The following is a 23673-nucleotide window of genomic DNA, read 5'->3' as shown; positions in this document are numbered from 1 at the left end:
CGTGAGATTACCAGAATCCTTTTTCATGTAGACACACAGTACTGTACCGTGTTCCTTTCTGGTTCTGACTTGGCCAGTGTCTTCCGGTGAATAAAATGCTTCCTGGAAATTTGTTCTGAAATCACTCGAGGGAGGAATCCTGTTCTGCCTAGGGAATGTGCCGGAGCACCTGTGAACGGGAGAGGCATTATTAGCCGGTTTTAATCGTAGGAGTGTTTTGTGCGGTGTAAACGGGCGTACGGAGCGAGGTTCTGACAGGGAAGGGGGATGGGGTCTGTGGCTCCTTGTGGAGGCCGTGCTAGCCCAGGCCGCTCTCTTTGTGCAGGGGCACTTGAAAGTCATTAATACGCTTCTTTCTTAGAAATGTGTTATACCTCACTTAAGTGGCCTTAACTGTTAAATGTAGTGCGGTTTCTAGAATAAAGAGCATCTCTGTTTTAGTTTTTCAGTCCTTTTACAGCATTTATCTTTTGGGGGTTTTGCAGCGAGCGGCACAGCCGGCGTGGCCGTGTGTTTTCTTGCCGGTGGCGTGTGGTTCTTAGGTCTGTGAGCCAAGGGAATGGCCAGAGACCCCAGAGCGCCCCTACCTATCTTCTTCAGAGCTCTCAGGATTGCAGGTGCTCTTTACCTCTTGATAGAAGAAAGTCCCAGAAGGGTTCTTCCCAACACGCCGGTTCTGCAGATCCGCGCGGTTAGTGGTGTGCTGTTGCCGCCTGTCTGCTCTGGAGGTGTAAGGGTCAGCCTCTCCTTCCCCCACTGTTTCTTGAACATTGGCACTCACTGTGACTCAGGTTCTCGACTGAGCCGGGAAGACCTGTGGTCAACTGTCTCGTTTAGCCCAAAATTGTTAATCTGGGAGGCAAGGCCATGATTCCTGCCTGGGTGGGGGCTCTCACTGCCTCCTGTGCCTGGGGAGCAGGCCCCCCAACTCTTTCTGGGGGTTCTGGGCCGTGGTTAGCACGCCTCCCCCCCGATTCTGCTTGGCCTCCCCTCTGCCAGTGGTGGGCTTAGCTTTCCCCATTCTGGTAAGCTCCCACCCTCGCCTGCGTCCCATCGTTCTGAGTCTTCCGTCTTTCCAAGGCTTGTTGCTGCTTCTTGTCTGCGCTGTCTCCTCTTTCGTGCCCTTGTCCTCGTTTGTGACCTTATATTCCTTTACCGTCATGTTGGTGAGGTCTAGGGTGCGGGGAGGGACATCTGGGTTTTAACTTGGCTTCCAGGTGCCTCTCAAGCAGCAGCTCACTGGGAGTCTTTCCCGATGTCGCCCTTTGCAGGAGAGGCCGTCTCTCCTTCGGCATCCCATGTCCGCTTTATCACGTGGCACCCCTTCGCACGGGCTTTGTTGATTTCTTCCTCTCTGCTTGCCCTTGAGCTGCTGGAGGGTAGGAACTGGGTCTGATCGTTCCTTCCAAGGCTGGCCTGGCTCCCGGTTGGTGGTAAGCTTCGGTCGATGTTCACTGGGTAAATAAATGTGTGTGACGGACTCCGAGGAGGGCCCGTGTTTAAGTGGCCTTCTTCCCAGAGGCATCTTACACAGAGTGGGTGCTTGATGAGCGTTGGTCAAGTGGGCTGATTTATGAGACTCTCCTGGACGGTGGCTTTTAGGAACAAGAAATGTGCTTGCTTTGCAGACCCTTTTGCTGGTGAGTGCTCAGCTTCGAGATTAGATTCCCATTTAAGCTTAAGTGATTGCAATGTACATGCATTTCTTACTTTCATTCCGTGTTTCCCCCTGATTTTATTGCTAGAAAAGATTTTTAAAAATCAGGATTAAAACCAGTTAGAAAGAACTTTGTGTTAGGAAAAAAATAGCTTAAATTATGGGTTGATTTTTCTGTTATTCCTGGCTTTTCTGAAAAAGGTGCTTATAATTATGAATTCTTTGCATGCACCATTTTGTGACAGATTTCTGGTTCAGTCTCAAATGTGATATTTTACATCCAGTTAGGACGAATGAGTCGCAGTGGCTTCATGGTTTGGGTTCACGTTGTGCGCTGAATAACTGCATCAGTAAGCATAGCAGAAGCGTCTTGCGTTTGTGGAGTGTGTCACTGCTTACAAATGCTCTCCCATGTGTTGTCTCTGTTCCTGGGGAAGATTCTGGGACTTCAGTGAGGCTGGTATTTTTAATTTGTTCTCCGTTCAGAGGAAGAAATTGGAGCTTGGGAGATTAAGGGGACTGTCCGAGGCCACGCAGGTTCTTGCTGGCCCCTGAGCCCAGGTCCATGGCGTCCACAACCTCTGTCTGTTCGTCTGTGCTTGTCTGCTACCTCTCTGCTTCATTTGGTCCTCGGTGCTGGGGGGAGGGCCTGCTGTGGCAGTTTTCCAAGTGGGAATTGTTTTGGGAAGTAGAGCCTTACAGAAGAGATGAAGATGGCATTATGATATTGGTGTTTTCATCGAAACTTTGCGAAATGTTAATTTTCAGAAAACAAGTTCTCTGTTGTGGAAGGAAGACATGCTCTTTATTTCTCATTCGCTTTCTGCTTATTAAAGTTTTTCTTGCATTTCTAGTGGTTTTACAACACGATTCCAAGAAATACAGGGATAGGAAGCTAAAAGGAAAGCCGAATGCAAGCTTTAAACAGGAACACTTCGGCGGTTGAACTAAAAGGGTGGAAAGAGATATGCCATGCAAGTACTAGTCATAAGAAAACTGATTTGTTTATAGTAATATAAGAAAAAAACATTCAGAAAGAGACAATGAGGGATATTTCATAATGTTGAAAGGTCCAATTCATTGAGTAGATATATCTTTCCTAAAGGCATGTGTACTTAGTAATACAGCTTCATGATACATGAAGCGAAAATGGACAGAAATGAAGAGAGGAAGAGACACATTCACTATCATAGGCAGAAATTTTAGCATCTCTCCCTGGTAATTGATAGAAAAGGTAAATTAAAGCATCAGCAAAGATGTGGAAGATATGAATCAGTAAAGATGTGGAAGATACTGCCGTCAACCAACTGGATCCACTGATTTATCCACCACGTGTGGACATAGACCAACTGAAGAAAGCACATTCTTTTCAAGGACATGTGGCACACTTACTGGATAGACCATATACCTGCCCTGCCAGAACTAGTCATAATAAATATCGATGGACTGAAACAACACCATGTTCATCTGACCAGATGTTTTAATTTAGAAATCAGTGTAGCAATAAGATACCCAGGAAATCAGCAAATATTTGGAAACTTGTCAGCGTACTTTGGAGTAACTCATGGATCAAAGAAATCACAAGTAAGAATCTATGTTGAATTGAGTGATAGTGACAATACCTTATGAAAACCTGTATGCTACTGGTGAAACAGTGCTTGGAGGGAAGCTTATGTGTTTAAATGCCTATCTGCAAATCAGTGATCAAAGCTTCCACTTTAAGAAGCTAGGAAAAGAGGGGGAAATTAAATGAAACCAAGTAAGGAAGGGAAATAAAACAAGGGTGGAAATCAGTAAATTGGAAAATGGACAAACAGGAGGAAGAATCAAGAAAATCTTAAGTTCATTTTTTACAAAGTTCAATAAAAACTTCTAGTTAGATTTGATCAGTGGAAAGAAGAGAAGACACAAATTGCAATATCAGAAATGAAAGAGGAAACATCAGTACAGACCCTACAGATATTAAGAAGATAATAAGGACACATTATTTGCAACTTTATCCTAGTAAATTCAAGAACTGACACAAAATGGACATATTCCTTGAAACACATGACCTAATAAAACTGATATCAGAAGAAAAGGAAAGCCTTAATATGCCTACATCAATTAAATTTTTTAAAAAGATTTACTTATGTATTTTTGGAGAGAGAGAGAGAGAGAGAGGGCGCTTGCATGTGCATGAGAGTAGGGGAGGGGCGGAGGAAGAGAATCTCAAGCAGACTCCCCACTGAGTGCAGATCCAGATGTGGGGCTCGATCTCAGAACCCTGAGATCATGACCTAAGCCGAACTCACAGGTCCGAGGCTTAACCTAGGTGCTCCCTAAAAAAAATTGTAACAAAAAAACCTTCAGGGGAGTCTAGGTGCCTCAGTCAGGCATCTGAATCTTGATTTTGGCTCAGGTCCTGATCTCAGGGTCCTGAGATCAATCCCGACATCAGGCTCTACTCAGTGAAGAGTCTGCTTGAGGATTTCTCGCCCTCTCCCTCTGCCCCTCCCCCTGCTCATCCTCACTCTCTCAAATAAATAAATAAATCTTAAAAAAAAAAAAGGCTTTCACACGAGAAGAGTATCAGGGTTAGATGGTTTTCCTAATTCTATCAAACATTTAAAGAAGAAATAATACCAATTCTCCAAAAGCTGTCTCAGAAAAAAGAGGAAGAGAAAACCCTTCTCAACTCATTTTATTAAGGCTGCATAACCCTAATAGGAAAACCTTACAAAGACATTGTGAGCAAAAGAAGCTAGAGACCAATATCCCGGATGAATATAGACAAGCAATTCTTTAAAAATATGTTAGTTGACTATTGCTTCAACCATGAATGGTTGGTTGCCGAAGGAATTGCTGTTCTGTCGTGAATGAGTAGCGACTTGGACCATGTAGGTGGAACAGCCCTTGTCAGGCATCGTGTCACAGACAACGCAGAGCTGTGATCCCTGGGAGAAGATAAGACACAAGGTGGTTTTTACATTTACTGCATTTGTGCTTGGAAGCAGTTTCCAGGCTGCAGCCCAGGAAGGGAACAGAAACTGAGACAGACTGTACGGAGCCCATGCTGGAGAGCAGAGTGTTCCTTCCAGAGATGGAGCCCACATGCCTGCGGAGGGGGGCCATCAAGTCCTTGGTGGAGTGCTGGCCGGTTCGTGAGTGAGGTGACAGTCCGTGAGCAGGGGAGCGCGTCCCCAGAGCTCACAGAGGCGTGGCTGCTGGGTCTTGCTGGCCATCGCTTGCTGCAGGAACTGGGAACTGGGAGTCGCTGTCTCTACCAGCTGAATGCAGGAGAAACCCTGTGTGCCCAGGACCTCAGCGCTCTGCAGGGGGCTAATGCCAGAGAAAGCAGCCTCCAGGGCAGGCGAGTGCTGAAGAAGACTCAGCACTCACTGTAGGAACTGTGGGCTGGAGCCTGGCGAACGAGGTGTATGAGGACTCGAGGGAGAAAACCCTTCCCCTATAATGTCCCTCCTTCACTCTGTACTGAAAAGGATGAGATCATACCAGATGACCAAGGAGAAGTATTTACAAGTCCCGGTTCCATGATCGCAGAGACAATAAATCGATAACTGGCACGTCTGGCATTCAATAATAATAAAAAAACCCCGGGCATGCAATGAAACAGGGAAGTATGATCTAGAATCAGAAGAAAAATGTATCAGTACCAGATAAGATGATGAACAACTTAATAAAAAGATGGGTAAAAGATTTCAAGATAAGCATCTTAGAAGCTATAGAAATGGCCAGAAAGCACACGAAAATCTGTTTAATGCCAACATCATTAGTCATCTCAGAATTGGTAATTAAAATGATAATGAGATGCCTTATTAGAATGGCTAACATGAAGGACGGACAGCTCTGGATTTTGACCAGGATGTGGAGCAGTTGAAGCTTTTATGCATTACGGGTGGGATGTGCAAAATGGTGCAAGCATTTTGTAGGCCCGTGTGGCAGTGTTTTATAAAGGTAGATCTGTCTCTGTCCTAGGACCAGCAGTTCTGCTCCTTCCTGTTTGCCTCGTACACATGAAACACAGACCCACACGACACAAGACCGCAAGAGCGGTCGTGGCTGCTTCAGCATAGGAACGAGCGCTTGTGAATGCCCCAGCTGTCTGTGAGTATGCAAGCCGGCGTGATGCGTGCCTGGCGTAGAGTCGTATTTGTGCTCGTAAGGAATGAGTCACTGGTACTCGCAGCATTATGGCTCTGACATTTTTTGAGCGAAAGAAGCAGGATAGCAGCAGGTAGGTTCTGTAAGTACTGCTTGTATGAATTTTAAGATCAGGCAAGGATAATCTGTGGCGATCGCTATCAGGAAGGAATTAACTTGGAGAGGGAGCAAAGAATTACAGAAAAGGGTAATAGAAATGTTCTGTATCTTGTTTGGGGGATTAAATTCTTCTTTGCCTATAAATTTTATGTCAGTTAAAAAATATGAGCCCCCCCCCCCCAAGAAAACCACATCTGCAGGGGTAGAGGAAGGAACCGGACGTTCTTCTCTCCAGCACTTACTGCCAGGCTATGGCAAGGCTCTGCCTCAGGACACAAAAGAAGCAGAATCCTGGCATCTGACCCGCAGGAACTCATAAGCCGTGTCTGGACGTGAGATCGGTGCTCAGACCCGGCGCTGAATGGGGGTGAGGTGGGCTGGCCCCGGGTGTTCCCGGCGCTCGTGGAAGAGGGGATTGGGTGAGGCCTGAGTTGTCAGGAAGGCTTCATAGATCCGGCAGAGGCTGAGCTGGGCCTGGCAAGTGGGTGGATTTTGAAGAGTTGGAGGTCAAGTTGGAGACGTCACAGGAATTCTAGCTCTGTGGGCACACGGTAGGGTGTGCAATGGAAAGTACTTCTTCCGCCACCCTCGAGCCGTTTTCTGCATCCCTCCCCCAAGGCTGGCTGTGCTTCCAGGCTCCGGCGTGCATGTACAGAAGGACTCGGTGTGGGGCCCCCGGGGGGCTCAGTGGGCTGAGCGTCCGATTCTTGATTTCCACTCAGGTCATGATCTCAGAGTCCTGAGACTGAGCCCCAAGTTGGGCTCCGTGCTCAGCACCGAGTCTGCTTGTCCCTCTCCCTCTGCCCTGCTCCCTGTACGCTCTTTCTTCTCTCTCGTAAATAAAATCTTAAAAAAGTACTCAGCGCATCTGCACTCTACTCTCTTGTTCGTCTTCACAGACTGATTTATTTACCCAGGAGGGTGCCTGTTCTCCGTGGCGGTGTTACCGTCCAGCGTGCGGATGTAATGGTGTTTTAATCATCCTGTTAATGGACACTCCGACTGATTCTCATTTTTCCTGAGACAAGGCTCAGATGAACACCCTGTGAGTCATCCCTTGCAGATGTCCCCGGGGAAGGGATTTCTTCAAGGGAAGCTGCCTCTCGGATGTTATACCCCTTCCACATTAACCAGCCAGGGGACACCGGGGCGGCTTAGTCGCTTAGCCATCTGACTTCTGGTTTCGGCTTGGGTCCTAATCTCAGGGTCAGGAGTTGAGCGCTGTGTTGGGCTCCCTGCTGGTGTGGAGCCCACTTTAAAAAAAACAAAAAAAGAAGAAACAATTCGAGCGAGAGAAAGTTTTCTTCATATGCATTCTGACCAGACGGCGAGAGGAGCTGCTCACGCAGAGGCTCATCAGTACTGGCTGTGGCTCCTTTGACACTGAATGTAATTTGTGACAGTTTTTTTCTAATGGTGTAGTTCCTTAATCACCATTGAGTACGTGCCCATGAAGATGGGCGTTTCTTAGGAATGGCTACATGTATTAGCCATGTCTAGTTCCTCCTCTGTGAGTTCCCACTTCGTACAGACGGCTCATTCTGTTTTCCGCGACCTTTCTGTATTAGTGGTGCTCACTTTTGTGTATTATACGTTGCACGTATTTTTCAAGTCTGTCATATTTAATAAGATTTATTACTTATTTGAGAGAAATTTATTTATTTCAAGGAGGGGAGAGGAAGAAAGGGAGGAAGAGAGAGAAGCAGGCTCCCCGCTGAGCAGGAGCCCGACGTAGGGCCCAGTCCCAGGACCCTGAGATCATGACCTGAGCCGAAGGCAGTCGCTTAGCTGACTGAGCCCCCCAGGCGCCCCAAGTGTGTCATTTTTTTTTTTTTTTAGCATTATGGTGGCTTTCACCATAGTCATTTCAAACTCTCGTATAGCTTGTTAACCGTACCTGTAGTTCTCAGATACGTCACTCGCCGGGAAGTCTTCTCCCATCGGAAAAAAATAAAATCCTCCTCTGTGTTTTCTTGTGGTATTTTTTATCCCTTGTTCACACGCGCGTCCACCTGTGCACATGCGCATGCACACGTGCTCCGTTTAGGTCTTTGGATCTTTACTCGTTTGGAAATAGTTTTCCTGGGAAGACTCAGGGTCTGATTTCCTTTTCCGGAGACAGAAGGCGTCCTTCTCGGACGGGCCCTCGATTTAAGAGGCGGCGGGACTCCTGCGTCGGTGCAGGTGGATACGGCCCATTCGTCTGCGCCCCGAGCTCCCGGCCTGGCCTCGCTCCTTGGGGCCGGGCTCTCAAGCGCTGCGCCCCTGCCCGCTTGCTTCGTGGGGGCGCGTCCTGTCCCGCGCCCCTCCCCCAGTGTGACCGGCTGCTCTAGGCCTTTGCTCTCCCAGAGGCGCTTCGTGCCCCCTCTCCAGGCCGCAGGACACACACGGTACAGCCCAGCGGCGTCTCCTGGGCTTTGCGCCGGACGCCGAGAGCTTCCGCGTGGCGGCGGATGGCCTCGTGGTGTCCGGCCTGGTCCAGGGGGCGGGTTTGGTCGCGGCTCCACCGTATGCGGCCGCCCTCTGAGCCGCTGTCCCCTCTGCCCCGGGCTTCAGAAGTGGCCCATCGAGTGTCCACTTGTGACCACGGACCCCTCTGATCCCTTCTTCACCCGGTGGCCAGGACTTCATGTCAGGTGTCCCGTGGACTTGGGAATATCCCCTTCCAGTCCCTGTTCCCGCAGTAATTTCTCCTCATCTGTGGGTCTTTTCTTGGTGGTCGTTTCCTCAGGAGGGCTCCCCAGCCAGGCAGAATTTCCATCCCACTATTGCCTTTCCCATCCTTCCCAGTCTTCTGTCCGGATGCCATCCTGCACCACACAGTTCTCTGTGCACCCAATGCCCTCGGGCCACTGTGCCCTGACTGCTGCCCCCGAAGTTCTCCGTAGTGCTGGGGGGCTGGCGCTTGGGGTTTCCTGTGTGTCTCCGCGTCCCCTAGTAAAAGCTTCAGTTTGCTTTCTCTGGGAGTGTCTGTTTTTCCGTCAAGCTCAGGTCTGTAACAGTTTGCTTGCTTTGTTGCTGGCGGGGGAGAGCTCTTGGTTTTGGCACATTCTGGTGTCTGCCCATCCTGCCGAGCTCAGCCCCCGTCGCTGCCTCCCTGCGTGGGTTCCTCCTCAGCTCAGGTGCTGGTGGGTGCAGCAGCCCCAGCCTCACATCTGACCCTCACAACCTGCCGGGGAAGCAAGAGATTGTTGCCCCCGGAAGGTTTCTGAAGAACGAGGTGGGGCTTTCTCCTTGGCGGCCCCCAGCTCCCCTGCTGTCTTCTCCGCGGCTCAGATCGGGTCCCAGGCTCGCCTCCCGGTCCCTCGTGGGCGATGGCGGGGCTCAGCTCTGCGACAAGCCATCCATTCTGGTGGCGCGTTCCGCTTCCCCTGGGCTGACCCCCCTCAGTACCGGGCTGCGGGGAGGGGTGACGGGGTGGCTGTCACTCTGTGGACCGGGGTTCTGCTAGGAAGGTGGAGGGGCAGACAGGTCCGGGGGAGAGGCTACACCGCACATCCAGCGGAGCGGCCCTGTGTCTTTCCCGTCAACCCAGCTGCGCACCTAGATGCAACTAGGAGGTGTCCTGATGGGCATCGTTCTTTCATTCCCGGAGTAAATCGTGTGGGCCTGTCTCTGAACATCTGGTTGTGCTTCGATCTGCGAGGATTTCGTTTTGGGCCTTTTGTCCGTATTTCTGAGTGAGATTTGTCTGTGTCATGGGAAGCCCTTTTAGTAACGGGAGTGAGTTGAGTGGAAAGATTCTGGGATGTGAAGGTCACGCAGTTCCTGGGCCACTGTGGCCACGTCACCTAGTCTCTCTGAGGCTGCTCCTCAGTGCCATGGCGGGGACAGCCGTGACGGACTCGGGCTGCCGTGGGAGCACACAGCACCCGCGAAGGCAGCCGGTTCACGCTGAGGCTGGCGTAGACCCAGAGCTCCGTCCCGGACGGGCGTTCAGGGCGCGTGTTTGTGAGCTGCTTCTGGGAGGAGACAGGTTCGGAGAACGCTAACAATGGAGATTTCTCTCGGCTTTCTTCCTGTAAACCATAATCAGAAAACAGCCTTGTGCAGAGGAGAGGCCCTGGGAACATGATGGTAAACATTACATTATTGGTGTTCGGATATTAGGTTCCTCCTTTTCATGATATCCTCAGGGTGCGGGGGAAGATCCGCTGTTTTCCGAGATTCCGCTCTGAAGTGCGAGTTATTGCTGGTGCCGTCCCCCAATTATTCTGTACTTATTTTACTTAGACTGTAGTAATTGGAAAAAGATTAGATGTCAGGACTTTGTATTTTGTTGATCATATTACCAAAGTCTCTTTAATCGTTTCTTTTATTCCTGGCATTAATCATGAGCTCCTGTTAGAAGTGCCTAATGGTGGATTCCTAACTTCAAGGAAAGAAGTAATTACTTCGTTGTCTGTGGGATTGACTGTTGATATACCTGCAAATTGAAATGTGTTCTCCAGCCGTTCGGGGCACCTGGCTGAGACACCGGGGAGGCACAGAAGGTCCGCCAGACTGCAGGGGCTGGTCCCCTCACCACTGTGTCCGGGCTGAGCCCTCTGGTGCCTTCGGGTGGCTCCACACCGGCGGCTCTGGGCCCCGGTGCCTCTGGCCCGCCGTGGGTATTTGTGGGGACACTGTATTAGTCTACCTTGAACCACATGGTGCAGCGTGAAGGCAAGCGTATCTCCGTGACACAAGCTCTTCCAAAAGCAGCCCCGAGAAAGCATCTCGTGCTCGCGAGCAGGGAGCGGTGAGAGGGAGACGGGGTGCAGGACAAAGGGAGCACTGGGCGGTGTCGGCGGGGCGGACAGATGCTGCTGGGGGCAGAGGGCGAGAAGTAGTGGGAGAGAAGGAGGGGGCGTGTGGGGGGAGCCATGCCCCTGGGCCTCAACTGCCCCAGGGAGGAGGGTGTGCGGTGCCCCACCTGTCCCGTGGTGGCTCCGGGGACATTTGCCATGCGTTTAGCCACTGTGCACTCCGTGTGGCTTCAGTGTGGACACTTAGCTCCGCTGGGGTGGAGGTCGCTCGGCATCTCTGGTATACTGGGAAATGTATGAGGAACCTGAAATCTCTCTCACTTAGCGTCGCTCTGGCTTCATTTACGAGGCCCCTCCTGGTCCCGGAACACTGACGGAGCGAGTCCAAGCTTCGCGGGGAGTTTGCTGTTTGTAAACCTTGTTTTCTCTGTCCCTTTCTTGTCCGCAGAGGAATTGCGGAAGTTGAGCTGGTCCGGAATCCCGAAGCCGGTTCGTCCGATTACCTGGAAGCTGCTCTCAGTAAGTGTCCGGGGGCCTCCCACAGCGCGGCCTGGCCCGAGTGTGGCCCTAACCCTAACCCCGTCTTTGCGGCGGGGATCCGGGCCTTTGTTGAGCTCGGGTGACATTTCCCGGCCTCCGCTTCATTTCAGGCTTGGTTTGACAAGGCTGCAGAAAAGGAGGATAAGTAATTGTTTGTGACAGCTGTATTCTTTTTCTCTGATTTTATTATTCTAAAAACCTTTAATATTTTCAAACCTGAGATAGAGAAAGGATCCATCTTAGAAGACTTTTTCAATTCTTAGGAATCCATCACAGTGAAATATGTTTGACCAATTTTTTTGTTTTTTAATGTACTTTAGTAGGGATGTCGGGGGAAATGGATGCTTAAGTGTCTGTGTTTCCATGATGGAGGCCGGGTTCCGGCTCACTTACTTCCTCGGCTCTAAACTGCCCGACTACGGAGATGTTGGAGAAGGCCCGGCGGGCGGGTGGGGTGGCCGTGGGCTTCACTCAGGTTAGTGTCGGAAGTGAGCTTGGCCCTGCTGAAAACTTGGGAGCAGTTTATAGGCAGCATTCTTCTCTTTCCTTTTTTAAATCGTTTTTGGAGCTAAATCAGTAGGGAACTCTAGGTGTTTACTCTGAATTGGGTCTGACTTCCAGTATTTAAAACTCTTTCTTGCTAATGAGTCTTAATAAATTTGCAGCTTCGTATCTCTTAGTCCTAAATGCGGGTGCCTCTCAACTGTGGATATTGATTGATTAAATATTCTCTTGCAATTAAAATTAGACCTGCTGCAATTGCTTATGTTTCTGTTTGGTGTCTGTTATTTTAAGCATTCATATCTACTTTTCCAAATGTCCTCTACGACAGCTTACAAGCTTTTTTGGTAGAGCTGCGGGAAGTTTTGACGATAATTTGTTTAAGAGCTTAGAGTGCAGTTTTGTCTGTATTCAGGTTGTGCTGCCTCTGGGTGGGAAGCTTTCACGAATGATTCTGTCCCGTTCCTTTCCTTTGGTTCTCAGTCTGTCTGCATTGTCCTTGGGCTACACTGTGTGCGATGCCCAATGGCCGGCTGGGCAAGCATGCAACCTGGGATTCACTGGGCAGGATAGTGGAAGGGGGAGGAGACGGACGCTCCGCGCTGTGGGTCTGAATGAGAGGGTGGGTGCAGGTGGGCAGCGTCTGTCAGGAGTGTTGGGGACACAAGGGAAAGGACGTCCGGGCATCTCAGGCACATGTATTCGTGTAACCTGTTAACTGCAGGGGCCCCTTGCCCCGAGACAGAGGGGAATCGGATCCTAGGCCTCCCTGTTAAGAGGGGCTGGGTCAGGTCAGGGCCGCAGTACGGCCTGGGATGACGGGGGGGATGCGTGGGGCACAGGAGGGGAGGAGGGCGGCCGCAGAGCAGGGGCGTGCGTGCCGAGGCTGGGCTTCCCCTTCCTGGGGTCTGCGGGTGGTATAAGGTGGGAGGCTGGGGCCTGGGAAGGACAGAGATGAACTTGTCAGTTCTGGACCTCTTTTAGGCTTGGGTTGATGGATGAGTTAAAAAGAAGTATTGGGGTCCGAGAGCAAAAACCTGTCCTTCCAGAGTGGCCCAGGGGCAGGGAGGGCATCACCCAGACAGGGAGTCGAGGTTCCAGGGCAGTGCAGACTCCTGCGGATGGCAGGCCAGGCTTCTCGGGGAAGGGGGGTGCTTCTGGAGCATCTTGAAGGATGTGTCGGTGTCCTTGGGTCGGGGAGATGCGGGAGGGCGTTCAGCCTGTGGGATGCAGCCGGGATTGGACAGGCAGGAGCCGGGGTGAGCTGGCCTCCAGGAGTGGCAGGCGGACTGCTTGGATTAGGGCGGGGGTGGGGAAGTGGGGGGAGCTAGGGACAGGAGCAGGTCAGATTGTGAAGGGCTTCAGTGAGGGGCGAGGAGGCTCTTTCTGGAGCGGGAGAGCCGGGAGCCTCTTGGAAGGTCTTTTCGCTGGTGCCTTCATTCATTTGATCAGCATTTCTCCAGCACGTTCTGTGTCTCTGGCACTGTGTTTGGTGCGGCGAGATGAGAAGGGAAGAGGACCAAGTCGCTGTCCCTTATGCGGCCTGTAGAAAGAGAGGGGGTTCCCACCTTTCTCTGTCTCCCCAGGACAGACTGGGGTTTTACCCCATGGGAAGGAGCCCCTTCTCTCAGGAGTCTGGGTGCACGTCAGTGTCTGGGGAGCTGGGGGAACTACTGATCTCTGGGTTCCCCAGGGATTCTCACATGTGCCCAGGGCTGGAGACAGCTGTTCTAGAACGTGTAGGTTCCATGTGGGACAGGGCAGGGCATGCACTGACCAGCCAGGACTCAGGACCCACTGAAGGCAGTACGTCTGGGCCGAGGTGCCTGTCTTGACTGAGTGCGTACTGTCCCAGAGGCTCAGCCGAGTGGGTGGGGTGGGTGGCTTGGCGCAGCCCTTCACTTCCGGGACCCGGAACCCAGGACCGAGGAGAATCTGTCATTTGTCCAGTTGAAAAAGACAACCGAAGCTGCACTTGGATGGGAGTCTAACGCAGGACCTGGCGAACTGATGATGACTTTTCCCTCGTCTTTCCACGGTTCGTCCTTAACGTGATCTGTGGTCTGTTGAAGGCACTGTTCTTAATGGACGAGTAGGAAATGCTCCGTAATGGAGAGGGATGGGAAACGTGGCTCTTGTCGTTTACGGAGGACTAACATGTACTCTAGTCTAGGACGTGTCGTTAAACCACCATTAATGCCATTCAACATCTAAATTCCCTGCAAGCATGGCAGTAACTCCTTAGAAATGAGTGCTGTAGAAAATCGTATTTTTGGATCATTTTTAAATAACTATTTCAGAAACATTGAACAAAAACCAATTAAATGTAACATTTATGCTGGTGAGCAGAATGGTTAAGAGTGGTCCGTGAGGTGCTGGCGTCACTGTTTTCTCGTGGTGTGTCGAGGGGGGTTCACACCTGACCCCGCGGGAGGGAGCCCCTCGAAGCGTGTCACGGGAACGATTTTGATGAAGTATATGCAGGTATTATTGTTTTACATTTATGATTAGTGTTTTTATAGCATGCTAATACGGCAATTAAGTTTTCTGTAGTTCTGTCATTTAAAATTCATTGCATACTTGATATGTTTCATTCGCATAATTTCCAGTCTGGCTTAATTATCCAAAGGCCCCAACTTGCACACGTGTGTTTTCCTTTAGGGATGGGAGGATCAGGAGTGTGTGGCGGGGGGCTTTATTGCCTCTGTTCCCGTTATGACATCCTGGCCTTTTAGAATTTCTCTTTTCAATAAGTGAAGTTAAAATCTGGGAGTAGGGGGGCACCTGGGTGGATCAGTGGATTAAGCCGCTGCCTTCGGCTCAGGTCATGATCTCAGGGTCCTGAGATCGAGCCCCGCGTCGGGCTCTCTGCTCCACAGGGAGCCTGCTTCCTCCTCTCTCTCTGCCTGCCTCTCTGCCTACTTGTGATCTCTCTCTGTCAAATAAATAAAATAAAATCTTAAAAAAAAAAAAAATCTGGGAGTAGGGAGGAGGGTGAGTCTTTGTTCACGGTCTCTAAGAAGCCTGCGGTGGCAGCGTGTGTGATGGGTAGAAGGCTGCCCACACTGTTCCCAGGCTCATACCCTTCGTTGCCCCACGGCCCTGGGTGGAAGGCGGCCCGGGCCTGGCACGTGGGGCCCCCCACTGGCTGCTGCACACGTGTCCCCACTCTTCACCTGCCACTGCTCTGGCCTTGCCGCGCGGCAGCCTGGACACGCTGCCTGGGGTGCTCGACGCAGGCGTGTGACCTTTCTCAGGGCATCTGCTGTGTTTCTCCCTCTGCACCGCTGTGTTCTCCAGCACCAGGGCCGACTCCAGACTGATCCAAAGCCAGCCCAGAACTGTGTGCTGATACTTGACTCATGGTAGCTCAGACCTCTTCCTCCGTGGGCACCCAGGGCTGGGGCGCTCCTGGGGTATGGTGGTTCCGCTGCACAGCACGGCAAGTCTGCACTGAGTATCCGTGCTGTGCCCCACGGGACTCTGAGCGTGGGCGGCTCGGCAGGGTGGAGACCTCATGAGCGCAGGGCGAGAACTCCTGCCCTCCTGAGCTTGGAGCTCCAGGTCTGGTGGGCGGAGGCAGGGCAGGCCGAGCCCGTGCATCAGAGCGGCGGAGAAGCTCCTGGAGCTCCAGGTGGGTGCACCCCGGAGAGGCGTGCATTGTGCCTGCTCCGTGCCTGTGCGCGCGGCTGCGGTGCTGGGAGCCGAGCTCCTGTGACGATGTACACACGCCGTGGCCACACGTTCTTTGCTGCTCCGACGTCGTGGGGCTGGGGGAGGCACTGTCATCGGGGAAGGGCCGCCGCGGGCCCTTGCACACAGACTAGAGGAGGGCCAGGGCCAGCCCTGCTGCCAAGGTCAGGGGCCACTCTGCTGCTGCGGCCTGGGGCGCACAGGGTTCTGTCGCAGTGGCTCAACCACGCCTGCCGGCACCCAGCAGCCCACCTCTGAGCCCCCGGCCCCGGAGCGGGAGTTCAGAGAGAGGCCCTGACCTTGGGAGCCAGAGCTAGGGGAGCCAGCGTGGGCAGGGCATCCGCCTCCGGGCAGGGCCACAGTCAGAAGCCTTGGCTGCTTCCAGAGCTCCGTGTACAGCAGTGCTCAGCATCGTGCACGTCCCTGCCCTGCTGGGGGGCCGGCCGCTCCAGGGCCGGCGAGACCTGACGGAGGACGCAGCGTCATCATGTCACAGATACCTTCGGAGACCACTGGTTCGAGAACCTCCTGGTGCTGAGCCCGGCCTGCGAAGGTGTGAGGGCCCTGGGACTCGCACGGAGCTCTGAGGGGGGTGGGGGGGGGGGCGTGTGTAGATGACTCCATAGGGTGCGGACTTGTTCCCTGAGTTTCCGTGACTTGAGCCAGGTGCCCAGAAGAGGGCTGGCGCACTGTGCCCTCCGGCCCCGTGACCCTGCCTTGCTGACGAAACTCCTGAGCCTCGTCCTTGCTCTACGTGGAATAACATCCGTGGGCCCCCGAGCGGGATTGAAGGCCGTGCCGTGTGAGGCCGGTGCCCGGGCGAGCAGCCTGGCTGCTCAGCCTGTGGCCGTGGCGACTTCAGGTACGTGAGTTTCTCCGGGAGAGGACGGACACTGGAGGTGGCGGCAAGGTCAGGTGGGCGCGGTGGGTCCCGGTGGTTCTCGAACCAGTGGTCTCCGAAGGCGTCTGTGACATGATGACACTGTGTCCTCCGTCAGGTCTCGCCGGCCCTGGAGCGGCCGGCCCCCCAGCAGGGGCAGGGCTGGGCACCCGACACAAAGAGCGCCCTGTGTTGGGTGATGCGGCCGCGTGTTCTGGATGGAGCTGGCTGCAGAGGCGGATGGCGGAGGCGCTCGGGCGGGGCGCTGGCCGCACAGGAGATCACCGCTCACCCGCGGGAGTCCGGGCGTGGTCTGAAGGTGAAATGTGCGGGCACTGAGTGTTGGGTACAGGAAATTTTCTTACAAAGGAATGAGAGAAACTAATCATAGAGGATTAATAAAAGGGGCTCCATTAAGGTTAGGAAGTTGTCTTCATTAACGGGGAGGAAGGCAAGGCAAGGAGGGAGGAGGAGACAGGACCCGCATGCGGATGGTACAACAGACACAGATGAGCACAGGCGAGGGGATGACCTCACAGAGAACGGGGCTACACTTGCACATGCATTTCACCGACGAGGACACGCAGTGGCACCTGTCAGTCTTCTGGGAATTACAGATTAAAGCCCCTTTCTAACTGCGATCTCGCGGGCCCACGGGGACGGCTGAGATGAAGACTGACGGCAGCAGTGTGGGCGGGTGGTGCCTACGTGCGCTTCCGGGGGTGCAGGCACTCTGGAAAATTCTGCAGGAGGGTCTGTGAAAGGGAGGCACAGCCAGGGGTCCTCCTCCTCGGTATGTATCTCATGAGATGCGTACCACGGGCCACGAAGGACGGGAACTGAGTGTTTATAACAGAGGGGTAGTGACCCGAATGTCTGTAAGCGGTGGAGTGGGTTTTGTACGTGGGAACACGCAGAACTGCTCCTAACGTGTCGCAGAAATGAGCAACTTCTTCAAATGTAATGTTGAGTTCAAGCAGCCAGACAGAAAAAACGATCCCGCTTACATGGGATCAGAAGTAGGCAGACGGCGTGAGGGGCTGAAGGGCAGTGACTGGGAGGCTCCCAACGGGCCTCGAGGTGGGGTCAGTTGGCAGTGATTCCGCACACGTTTTGGGTGAGTGTGCGCACACACGTTCTGTTTCGGTATCTGTTTATTAAGAAGAAGCTTAATGGTGTGACCCAAATGTGTTAAAACAATTGTGTGCGAGAGTGTAATTGAGAACAGAATAGATGGTTATGGAAGCGCCTCCAGGAAGGAAAGGGAACAGAGGCACCCGCACAGCTGAAAAGCTGTGGCTGTTTTCAGGCCCACGTCACTGTCAAGGTCATGGCTCTGAGCTCAGCCCTCCTTCCGCTCAGCCCTTCTCCGTGCGCCTGTAGCCGGTGCTTCTCCCGCGTGGTCACAGGGTGGCTGCCACAGCTTGTCTCTGCGCCTACGCTCTTTTTTTTTTTTTTTTTTTAAATTTATTTATTTATTTTTATTTTTTTATTTACAGCATAACAGTGTTCATTGTTTTGGCATCACACCCAGTGCTCCATGCAGTACGTGCCCTCCCTATTACCCACCACCTGGTTCCTCAACCTCCCACCCCCCCCCACCCCTTCAAAACCCTCAGGTTGTTTTTCAGAGTCCATAGTCTCTCATGGTTCATCTCCCCTTCCAGTTTCCCTCAACTCCCTCTCCTCTCCATCTCCCCATGTCCTCCATGTTATTTGTTATGCTCCACAAATAAGTGAGACCATATGATACTTGACTCTCTCTGCTTGACTTATTTCACTCAGCATAATTTCTTCCAGTCCCGTCCATGTTGCTACAAAAGTTGGGTATTCGTCCTTTCTGATGGAGGCATAATACTCCATCGTGTGTATGTACCACATCTTCCTTATCCATTCATCTGTTGAAGGGCATCTTGGTTCTTTCCACAGTTTGGCGACCGTAGCCATTGCTGCAATAAACATTGGGGCACAGATGGCCCTTCTTTTCACTACATCTGTATCTTTGGGGTAAATACCCAGTAGTGCAATTGCAGGGTCATAGGGAAGCTCTATTCTTAATTTCTTGAGGAATCTCCACACTGTTCTCCAAAGTGGCTGCACCAACTTGCATTCCCACCAACAGTGTAAGAGGGTTCCCCTTTCTCCACATCCTCTCCAACACACGTTGTTTCCTGTCTTGCTAATTTTGGCCATTCTAACTGGTGTTAGGTGGTATCTCAATGTTGTTTTAATTTGAATCTCCCTGATGGCTAGTGATGATGAACATTTTTTCATGTGTCTGATAGCCATTTGTATGTCTTCGTTGGAGAAGTGTCTGTTCATATCTTCTGCCCATTTTTTTTTTAATATTTTATTTATTTGACAGAGAAATCACAACTAGGCAGAGAGGCAGGCAGAGAGGCAGGTCTTCTGCCCATTTTTTGATATGATTATCTGTTTTGTGTGTGTTGAGTTTGAGAAGTTCTTTATAGATCCTGGATATCAACCTCTTGTCTGTACTGTCATTTGCAAATATCTTCTCCCATTCTGTGGGTTGCCTCTTTGTTTTGTTGACTGTTTCCTTTGCTTGTGCCTACGCTCTTATTAGTAGTATTATTAAAAGATTTATTTACTTACGAGAGAGAGAACATGTGGCAGGGGCGGAGGGAGAGGGAGAGAGAACTCAAGCAGAGTTCTCCTTCCTGCTGAGTGCTTGATCCCAGGACTCTGAGATCATGCGCTGAGCTTATATCAAGAGTAGACGCTCAGCCGACTGAGCCCCCCAGGCGCCCCGGATATGGGAGCATTTTAAAAGCCAGAAAGTACCATATAGGATATATTTCTTCATCCGTTCCCTTCTTGCTCACACATGGACTCGCTTAATAAAAATGTGACTGTCACACGGCGGGCGCACTGAGGGGCTGGCTTGGAGGGGTCTCTTGCCAGGTGCTGCTGGAGCTCGGGGTGACCAACCCGCCTCATGTGTCCGGCCAAGCTTCCGGAAGAAATCCCATCGAGGAGTTGCTGGAGGGATGAGCAGGACGTGCCCCGGTCAAGCTGTAAAACATCTGGGGAAGAAACGAGAAAATCTTTCTTACACAGAACAGAAGAAGCCCTAAATAGAAAAGAAGAACTTTACAAGTTGGACATCGTGGAAATGAAAACTCCTGCTGTTTGAGACAAAAAGGCCACAGATGAGGACAGTATCCTCATCATGTGTATTTCCTGTGTCTAGGCACAACAGTTGTGTCTAGAATATGGAGCCAGAAAACGCACTAGAAGGACAAACAATCCGATGTAGAAAATGGGCAGAAGATTTGAGCAGACACTTCACCGGAGAAGAGAAGCAGGGCAGACGGGCGTGTGTGTGCGTGTTTGGGGGGCGCTCGTCGTTCCCAAGCAGGGACATGCCGTCAGAGCCACTCAGTAGAACTGCTGATTCTGGTTTTTTAAAGGTTCTTTTTTAAAGAGATCTTTTTTTTTTAGAATTTTTTTTTTTTTTTAAAGATTGTACGTATTTATATGACAGCGTAAGACACAGCGAGGGGGACACAAGCAGGGCAAGCGGGAGAGGAGGAAGCAGGCTTCCCATGGAGCAGGGAGCCCGATGCGGGGCTCGATCCCAGGACTCTGGGATCGTGACCTGAGCTGAAGGCTGATATTTAAGCGACTGAGCCACTCAGGCCCCCCTGTTAAGGGTCACTTTTGGTTTGCTTTCCTCTTTTTTTCTCCCCCCTTCTCGTGTTCATCTGTTTTATTTCCTAAGTTCTTTTTTTTTTTTTTTTTTTTTAAAGATTTTTTATTTATTTGACCAGAGAGAGAAATCACAAGAGAGGCAGGCAGAGAGAGAGGAAGGGAAGCAGGCTCTCCGCTGAGCGGAGAGCCCAACGCGGGGCTCGATCCCAGGACCCTGAGACCATGACCCGAGCCGAAGGCAGCGGCTCAACCCACTGAGCCACCCAGGCGCCCCTCCTAAGTTCTACATATGACTGAAATCATACGGTATTTGTCTAAAGATTTTATTTTATTTTATTATTTTTTTAAAGATTTTATTTATTTGTCAGAGAGAGAGAGAGTGAGCACAGGCCGACAGAGTGGCAGGCAGAGGCAGAGGGAGAAGCAGGCTCTCTGCTGAGCACGGAGCCCGATGTGGGACTCGATCCCAGGATGCTGGGATCATGACCTGAGTGGTAGGCAGCCACTTAATGACTGAGCCACCCAGGCGCCCCTTTATTTTATTGTTTAAAGTAATCACTGTACCCAACATGGAGCTCGAACTCACAATGCTGAGACCGAGAGTCCCATGTCCCGCCGACTGAGCCAGTTGCGCACCCCCAGAACGGCTGATATTTAAAGAAGGACACTACTCCATGTCAGGGAGGGCGTGGAGCACTGGAGACTCTCATCCACTGTTAGCTGGAACGGGAAACCGCACGATCGCTCTGCGGAAGGTCTGGCAGTTTCCTAGGAAGTGAGACGTGCCTGCACGTGCGCCAGAAAGTCCACTCCTAGCTGTGGAACCACGAGAAATCCAAGTGCACAGCCATGCAGACCTCATATGAGAATATTTGTAACAAGCCTTATTCATAATAGCCCCAAACTAGCACCAGCCCAGACGCTCAGCACCCAGGAAGCGGCCCGGCAGTGTGCCCATCCGTCCCGTGGAATACTGCCCTGTAAGCCAAGGGGGTCGCTGCTGGCTCATGCTTCCGTTCGGATGAACTCAGACCATGGGCTGAGTGGAGACAGAGCGTGGGTTCCCTGATGATTCTATGTTCATGATGTTCTAGCCCAGGCCTCGTGCTCCCTGGGCTCTCTGCTCGCGAGTGTGGGGGTGGGCGGCTCTGGGCACAGGGAGGGTTTGGGGTCACAGAAATGCCCTGTCGCTTCGCTGGGCCAGTAGGTACATAACTCTGTGCCCTCGTCCAGGGTCACGGAACTATTTACTTAAAAGGGGCACATTTTACATGTGCTATGTCAGTAACGTTGATTTAAGAGGGAGAAACAAAGAAATAAAAAGCATATAAAACACCAGGGCTTGTGGCCCAGAGTCGGGGCCCTTCGTGTCCCCCGGGAGCCACCTGGCCTGTCCGGATTTGAGTTCACTTCCTGGACTGGGGCTGCGGCTGCCGGGCGCCCAGCGGTCTTTGCAGAGAGGAGAACACTTGCGTAGGCGACAGCCTATCTGTGTGTGTGTGTGCGTGTGTGTTTGTGTAGTACATACACGTGTGCGTGCAGGCCTCTGCCGTGTGTATGTGTGAGCAGGCACACGTACACGTGTGTTCTCTTGGTGTCAGACCGTGCAGACCTTGGAATCCTTTGGGGCACACGAGGCATTTGGAGCCAGGGGCTCGTGTCAGTCCTGCTTCAGAGGAGCAGGAAGGCTCAGCCTGCCCGGGGGCTCCGCTCTGGCACCCGCGCCGTGACCGAGTCCGCTGTGGCTGGCCCGGCGCAGGCCGCGCGGGTCCGAGCCTCGGAGGGCAGCTAGCTGATGTCCTTGACGTCTGTGTCTGTTCTCACAACTCACGCCTGCTCCCCCGTGTTCGGTTTCAGAGCGCCATGTCAGAACGGCGAATCTGGCACTAACCGGGCATACTTTCTGTTTTTGTCCCTTCTCTCACCCAGGGTTACCTTCCTGCCAATGTGGACCGAAGACCAGCCACTCTCCAGAGAAAACAGAAAGAATATTTTGCTTTTATTGAGCACTATTATGACTCTCGGAACGACGACGTTCACCAGGACACCTACAGGCAGGTGGGCTCTCCCCCGTGTCTCATGTTACGTGAAGAACTTTAACTTGGGGGTGACCGGTAGGAGGGATTGTTCTCTCTAGCATGCCCCTGCTCGGGTCGCAGGTTAGTGTTTTCTGATGGTTAAGTTTGAGATAAGTAATGGTGTGCTTCTAATAGTGGTATTATGGTCACCATGACAGTGGTATGCTTATCTCTGGCTCCTTTTACAAAAGGGAAAAGGGTGTTTTAATTGGAGTTATAAAACATGCCTGACATCCCTCACCAGGACCCAGAGACCTGGCTTGGGAGCGGGGGCCCCTCTTGGCTCTGTGAGCTGCTGTCTGGCCTGAAAGCTCGGGTCAGTCAGAGCAGTCTCCGTGGGCTTCGTGGGCTCTGGGCCCGCTGAGGCACCAAGGGACGGGGCTTAGACGGATGAGAACTGTGCTTGTCAGCTGGATTCGTGGGCACATGGTTCAGTCCATAGCAACACGTGTGGCCACTTAATAGTTCTGCTGTTTAGTTTAATGCAAAATGGGTATAATTATGGCTTCTTGAACAGTCCATTGACAGACGGTGTGTATAATGGGAAAAGTACTTAAAATTGATTTACAGTTCCCAATACATTCAGAATTTGCTATTAGAATAGCTCTTTGAGGGTTTTGTCATTCTCTCTCTTTGTAATACATGAGAATTCAGAATGGTTTGCATTCATTCATTCCTTCTCTTATTTATTTTTGTGCTGCATTTAAACAAAAGGTAGTTTTTTTTTTGAAAGATTTTATTTATTCATTTGACAAAGAGAGTGTGTATCAATAGCGGGGAGGGGCAGAGGGAGACAGAGAAGCAGGTTTTCCACTGAGCAGGGAGCCCGATGTGGGGCTGGGTCCCAGGACCCTGGGAATGTGACTTGAGCCGACGGCAGATGCTTAACTGACTGAGCCGCCCAGGTGCCCCCAGAAAGGTAGTTTTTTTTTTTTTTTTTTTAAAGATTTTATTTATTTATTTGAGAGACAGCACAAGCAGGCAGAAAGGCAGGCAGAGAGAGAGGAGGAAGCAGGCTCCCCGAGGAGCAGAGAGCCCGATGCGGGACTCGATCCGAGGACCCTGGGATCATGACCTGAGCAGAGGCTTTAACCCACTGAGCCACCCAGGCGCCCCCAGAAAGGTAGTTCTTAACTGGTAGCCCTGCTTGCGATTTCGGAAATCAACTTCTGGCTTTCCTGAGCATGTCAGCACCCAATATTTCCTGTGGAAATCCTGCTTCTAGGTGAGGGAGCCTTGCCAAGTTTTCCTGCCTCAGATGTGGGCTCGCCGCATCTCGTCGTCATTTTGGTGCAGCTCTGTCAGAAGGTCCGAGGACGGGCCTTCCCTCTGACTGACCGCCAGAGCTGCGTCCGGTGGCACGGGTTCTGGGGGAGTGTCTTCCTCACGGACGGGGTACAGCGGAGCTTGGGAGCAGGACGTCATGCTTGTGCGAGGACCAGGAAGAGGGCAGGCAGGAGCCCACTTCTGTGGCCCCCGCCAGCCCCCGGGGCGCTGCCCCTCTGCCTCGGGCCCCTCTGCCCCTCTGGCTCAGCCTCAGCCTCTCCTGAGTGGCTCCCAGGGCTCGAGAAACTGGTTTGAGAGAGCTTGCATTTGGATTTGGTGAGGGAAGTGCTAGCCTGGCTTATCTTTCCGCTT

At 52.0% G+C, this 23673-nt stretch overlaps 1 protein-coding gene across 2 annotated transcripts in view; it reads left to right on the top strand.

The window, feature by feature from the left end:
- The window catches only part of TBC1D22A (TBC1 domain family member 22A), a 298612-nt gene that overhangs the window by 70641 nt on the left and 204298 nt on the right, over positions 1-23673 (top strand). For both annotated transcript variants that reach the window (XM_046013568.1, XM_046013567.1), the window contains exons 5-6: positions 11117-11187; positions 21887-22015. In XM_046013568.1, the coding sequence (XP_045869524.1) occupies positions 11117-11187; positions 21887-22015 (200 nt within the window). The remainder of the gene's footprint in view (positions 1-11116; positions 11188-21886; positions 22016-23673) is intronic.

Source organism: Meles meles, chromosome 7 (assembly GCF_922984935.1).
Source record: "Meles meles chromosome 7, mMelMel3.1 paternal haplotype, whole genome shotgun sequence".
Taxonomy (NCBI): Eukaryota; Metazoa; Chordata; class Mammalia; order Carnivora; family Mustelidae; genus Meles; species Meles meles.
Note: the sequence above shows the minus strand (reverse complement) of the source record. Positions and strands in the feature narration are given on the sequence as shown.